At 44.9% G+C, this 5891-nt stretch overlaps 1 protein-coding gene across 2 annotated transcripts; it reads left to right on the top strand.

The window, feature by feature from the left end:
* The first annotated feature begins 159 nt into the window (after positions 1 to 159).
* On the top strand, positions 160 to 5360 carry LOC135818248 (uncharacterized). Of its 2 annotated transcripts, XM_065331607.1 has the most exons (4): positions 160 to 485; positions 1049 to 1401; positions 1769 to 2121; positions 3969 to 5360. In XM_065331607.1, the coding sequence occupies exons 3-4, from the start codon at positions 1849 to 1851 to the stop codon at positions 4551 to 4553; spliced, it is 858 nt and encodes a 285-aa protein (XP_065187679.1). In that variant the 5' UTR covers positions 160 to 485; positions 1049 to 1401; positions 1769 to 1848; the 3' UTR covers positions 4554 to 5360. The 2 variants fall into 2 exon arrangements, with proteins under 2 accessions (XP_065187679.1, XP_065187680.1); XM_065331608.1 differs by lacking the exon at positions 1769 to 2121.
* Positions 5361 to 5891: the final 531 nt, after the last annotated feature.

Genomic DNA, 5891 nt, shown 5'->3' with positions numbered 1-5891 from the left:
TCGTCGTTTTCTTCGTCACCATGGTCACGCATGGGTAGACCATGGTAGACTCCCGATCCCGGGAATCAGGATCTAGATCTCTCATGTCTCATGACATGTATTGTTCGGTGGGAACATAATGTTGACTTCAAAAATAATTGAAACTTTATTTTTTAAATGTTTGCGTTTGAACATAATTGGCGGACTACATAGTCACTAGTCATTGTACTGGATCGTAGATGTACGAGTACCTAGACAGCAAGAGGCAAGACTACTACATGACTTTGTAGGACTACTAGTAGTTCAGTCAGTAACACTCACTGGAGCAGTGCATTGCCTGGTGTTGGCCATTAGGTATTTCTGGTATTTGCAGATTACTTGTATGGAGTCGACCCTGGTAGTTACATAGAGGAGAGTCGTGTTTTGCTAATCGGTTGACGTTCGTTAGCTAGCGGTGTTTTGATCTTACTCGTACAAACTACCCCAGCGTAGCGTGCACTGTGACGGTAAGAGCATGAAAAAAACTGGTACATGTAGACATGTAGTGGAGGAGCAGACAATTGCACAAAATTTAAAATAATGCTGTGATCTAAAATAGAAAGTTCTAGGTACGTACAGAGAGGCAGCTCCCATTTGTATGATGCTTGTCAGTGTTTGTGAAGGTATTGAAAAAGTATGAAAAGAATTACTGAGGAAAACTCTGAAATTACAGTACTCGTAGAAAAAGATTTTAACAAAACAATCAAGCCGTGATGAAAAGTATGTAGCATGATATTTGAACTTGTAGCATATAGCACGCACTGGAGCAGTCATGGAGACACCAGTAGTCTTCCTGTGGAAATGACATTGATTTTGGAGTTTGCTGTTCAAACACGCTGCCACGCAAGCAGTTAGTGACACCCAGTTGCTATATTCTACATTGTATGTGTTTGTGTGTGCGTGTGTGTGGTCTCCGTTACGTATCTCTGTGTTTTTTGCTATGGAGTCTAATATCTCTCTCTCTCTATCTCTCTCTCTCTCTCTCTCTCTCTCTCTCTCTCTCTCTCTCTCCGTCTCTCTGTCTCTGCAGAGCAAGCTGTTCAGTGTACTGGACAGTCATATGGAAGAACCATACAAGGTCACTGAGATAGCTCGCCACAGCTAGTCACTATGGACGCTAAAGCCCTCGCTGACCATCTAACCAACTTCTACTCTGGAAAGGCAGCAGCACGTCGACTCGCCGATGATGAAGTTGCGGCAAACGTCATGTGCAGGGTGTCCATGGTACAAAGTGGTACTGTGCCGACAAGGCTGAGTGAGGCATCAGGACGGCGCACGGCGTTCGTTGCCGGCCGAGATACTGCCTGCCGCGTTCTGCCGTGCAAGTCACCGTATGATGTCCTGCTCGCCCTCGGTCTAACACGCGAGTTCATCACCCTCAAGGTAAAAGATACGGGAAATCAGTACCTGCTTTAAACAATCAAGCCGTGATGAAAAGTATGTAGCATGATATTTGAACTTGTAGCATATAGCACGCACTGGAGCAGTCATGGAGACACCAGTAGTCTTCCTGTGGAAATGACATTGATTTTGGAGTTTGCTGTTCAAACACGCTGCCACGCCAGCAGTTAGTGACACCCAGTTGCTATATTCTACATTGTATGTGTTTGTGTGTGCGTGTGTGTGGTCTCCGTTACGTATCTCTGTGTTTTTTTGCTATGGAGTCTAATATCTCTCTCTCTTTTTCTATCTATCTCTCTCTCTCTCTCTCTCTCTCTCTCTCTCTCTCTCCGTCTCTCTGTCTCTGCAGAGCAAGCTGTTCAGTGTACTGGACAGTCATATGGAAGAACCATACAAGGTCACTGAGATAGCTCGCCACAGCTAGTCACTATGGACGCTAAAGCCCTCACTGACCATCTAACCAACTTCTACTCTGGAAAGGCAGCAGCACGTCGACTCGCCGATGATGAAGTTGCGGCAAACGTCATGTGCAGGGTGTCCATGGTACAAAGTGGTACTGTGCCGACAAGTCTGAGTGAGGCATCAGGACGGCGCACGGCGTTCGTTGCCGGCCGAGATACTGCCTGCCGCGTTCTGCCATGCAAGTCACTGTATGATGTCCTGCTCGCCCTCGGTCTAACACGCGAGTTCATCACCCTCAAGGTAAAAGATACGGGAAAACAGTACCTGTTTTAAAAAATGGCTAACAGCATCAAATGAGCCTGGAAGTGTTTTCAACTTGTGGGATGCGAGCTACAGTCAGACCTCGCTTAACCGCACACACCCTTTTTCCACGAAATTATCCGGGTAGGCGAGGGAACCGGATAATCAGCCACACATACTGTATGTATGTATGACATATGCTGTAAATCGGTAACCAACGATTTTCTTCCGGATGGCGAGGGATCCGGATGAAAGAGGACCGGATAAGCGAGGTCCAGGCTCGTGTAATGTGTGTGGGATGTGATCTACCATGCTCCTGTAATGTGTGTAGTATGTGATCTACCATGCTCCTGTAATGTGTGTAGTATGTGATCTATCATGCTCCTGTAATGTGTGTAGTATGTGATCTACCATGCTCCTGTAATGTGTGTAGTATGTGATCTACCATGCTCCTGTAATGTGTGTAGTATGTGATCTATCATGCTCCTGTAATGTGTGTAGTATGTGATCTACCATGCTCCTGTAATGTGTGTAGTATGTGATCTACCATGCTGCTGTAATGTGTGTAGTATGTGATCTACCATGCTCCTGTAATGTGTGTAGTATGTGATCTACCATGCTCCTGTAATGTGTGTAGTATGTGATCTACCATGCTCCTGTAATGTGTGTAGTATGTGATCTACCATGCTGCTGTAATGTGTGTAGTATGTGATCTACCATGCTCCTGTAATGTGTGTAGTATGTGATCTACCATGCTCCTGTAATGTGTGTAGTATGTGATCTACCATGCTCCTGTAATGTGTGTAGTATGTGCAGTTGTACACCACTGTAGTGTATGGTGTTAACATAGAGTATGTTTAGAGTATGTTTAGAGTATGTTTAGAGTATGTTTAGAGTATGTTTAGAGTATGTTTAGAGTATGTTTAGAGTATGTTTAGAGTATGTTTAGAGTATGTTTAGAGTATGTTTAGAGTATGTTTAGAGTATGTTTAGAGTATGTTTAGAGTATGTTTAGAGTATGTTTAGAGTATGTTTAGAGTATGTTTAGAGTATGTTTAGCTATACTGATCTGCAAGCACGTGTAAAAGCGTACCGTATTTTCCCGAATATAAGTCGACTTCGATTTTAAGTCGACCACCCCAAATCCAGGAGTCAATTTCATGAAAAGAAGTTTTTATAGCTCCATGACACCCACACATACAAAATGATGAATTCTCTGCGAGGAGAGATAATTTCATGCCAGTAAGACAAAATCTGAACCAAACCAGTGTCAGTCGCGGGACGAAAGTTCACATGGTTCATACGGTAGTGCTTTTTGTACGGACACTCCAGTCACTTCATTTGTTGTGCCAGATTCCCGTATGTAAGTCGAGTTCCGTTTGTAAGTCGGCCCCCAGCTTTTGGCGAAATTTCTGGCGCACAGAAGGTCGACTTATATTCGGGAAAATACGGTAAACGTCAACTAGGACAAGTGATAGATATTCGCCATAATCTCAACAATTCCAGTGACATATGACAAGAATCCACCTTTCTGTGGCCAGTGACATGTACCCAGCCGTCAGCATTACTTGTGATGAACACAGTGGATGTCTGATTTGTGTGGTGATGAACAAGGTGGATGTCTGTGATTTGTAGCAAAAATCTGGGAACGGTGTATATTCCGGAATACGGTTCGTAACACAGGCCCAGCCGAACATCTTTACATTATGTATATTTACTCACAGCTGTGTGACGGTGCTAAGTCTACATCACCCGATTGTTCTCGATGCAGAATGATGACGATTTGCAGTGCCTGAAAACTTGATGCGTGTGCTTTGCTTCCGGATCTTTTGCTTGTCCCTGTGCAGTGCGAGGTGGACAAGAATGATGCATGGCTGTTGCTCTTCCAGGCCAAGATTGTCGAATGCGATGACAGTCATGGTGCTGCTCTTGCCCAGGCTAATCCACAAGACGTGCCCGATGACAAACCCGCAGACGCGCACTTGCCGAAGTGCGTGCCAGCAACGTGGAGTGGTATCGTGGAGCTTTGCCGCCAGTTCTACCACGGTGCCGTGCCTGACGTGATGCGGCATCTGAGCGAGTTCCGTGCGCGCTCAGTTGCCGATTACGAGAAGGCGCACGGCGTGAATTTTCTCTCAATAAAACGATCGCCCAGCCAGTTAATGGACTATAGCAGATTCATGGCACTTGCAGCTCCTCGCTCGGCCTGGCAAACGCGTCTTTTTCTCTACTGTGAATTACGCCTCTTGGAGCTCTTCACTGGTCAAGGGTTTACGAAGAATGAGTCGGATGCTGTCACAGTGGGAAATGAAGACCATTGGCCGTGTCTCCGAGAATACGTGTGTGAAAATGCCGAGCTGGCCACACAGCTGAGCTCCGGTACGGCATCTCTGGTCAAACTGCAAGTAGTACTGCCGGATGAACTGCAGTAGTAATTATTACAATGGTGATGTTTGTTTGAAAAGGGTTTGCTCCCCACACTGGAGCTCATGCTACTAGTATTTGTTTGTTTGTTTGTTTAGCTTCATTTTCTTTCACCATAGGCACAGGAGAAATGCCTTCTCACTGGGCGTATTGCCACAGTTCTCGCAAAATGATGGAGATGTTTTTTTTATATTCACCTTGAAGCTGATTTTGAAGCAGTGAACTCACTTGATCGTCGTATCATTATTGAAGGAGCCAGGTCAGTTGGTATGATGAGATGGCACCTTTGGGCTAAGTTAAATTATAGTACAGAAAGGGACCAAGGAAGTACGTTGTATTTCTCGCCGGCCGAGCGCAGCGAGATAGGCGAGAACTGATTTCTCGCGAAATATTTTTTGTTGCAAATATGGCATCTGGTGTGTTCTTTATTGTCGCTTCTTTTCCTGACTTCTTCTGTCAGTTTTGAGTCTTACCAGTGTCCCTGCCCTCCCACACTTCATTTATGTGCATATTATCATTGCTTTTTATCACTTTTTGCCGTGATGTGCTTACCATGCCTACATGATGCCTAATCGCCATTGGGGATATACACCCGGTTTTTATCCCTCACAACTGTGTACGGCGGCGCGAGGGTTTTTTCCCGGCTGGCTCGGTTCAGAAAAATTAATCTGACGGTCCCAAGTGGTTCTGAATCATGGCCTATTTTTGCTATCCACTGGCACGCCTATTCTATCTGAGACACTCTGTTCTCAGTCCTTGCTTCCATACCTCACTCATTATCCGGTTCACATCTGGCTTCGGCCAACTACCCTTCACTTTGTGTAGTGTCGTTATTGTTGTCTATGTCTCTGTGTGTGCCAGTATATGTGGAGCGAGAAAAGTTATGCTATAATGTTCACTAACACCCCAGTTACTTGACAATTAGCTCATGCGATAACATTGCACAAAGCTGACCTTATAATTATGTAGTTTCTTTGGTGCTTTTCTTTACTATAAATTATTAATCATTGGCTCTCCTTCCGAGTCTATCTTTGGCTTGAGTGCTTTTTCCTTAAGTGAAGCAGGTTAAACAACTCCACCAGAATGGAGCATTTTATGCAGTCGACCCCTGATGTAGCGACCACCATTTTGGAGTAGAATTAGTTCTTTATATCCGAAGTTTGTTTGTGTCGCAAACCACCAGTGGGAAAGGCCTTCGCGCTTATGGCATTGTATTCGTTGCAATGTTGTATTTCGACTCCGCCGTACCGCTGATGTTTGCTGCATGGCATACGCTATATGCGCTGTGTGCGGTTTGCAGTGTACCACTGGTATACGCTGTCATGTCATGTTTTATATGTGTATGT

Source organism: Sycon ciliatum, chromosome 5, assembly GCF_964019385.1.
Source record: "Sycon ciliatum chromosome 5, ocSycCili1.1, whole genome shotgun sequence".
NCBI lineage: Eukaryota > Metazoa > Porifera > Calcarea > Leucosolenida > Sycettidae > Sycon > Sycon ciliatum.
Note: the sequence above shows the minus strand (reverse complement) of the source record. Positions and strands in the feature narration are given on the sequence as shown.

What these genes read in the sequence shown, in the direction of transcription:
- LOC135818248 (XM_065331608.1), top strand. Translation starts at nt 1,129, where the DNA reads ATGGACGCTAAAGCCCTCGCTGACCATCTAACCAACTTCTACTCTGGA. An exon ending in GCGAGTTCATCACCCTCAAG is followed by an intron (nt 1,402 to 3,968) that starts GTAAAAGATACG and finishes GTCCCTGTGCAG; the next exon opens with TGCGAGGTGGACAAGAATGA.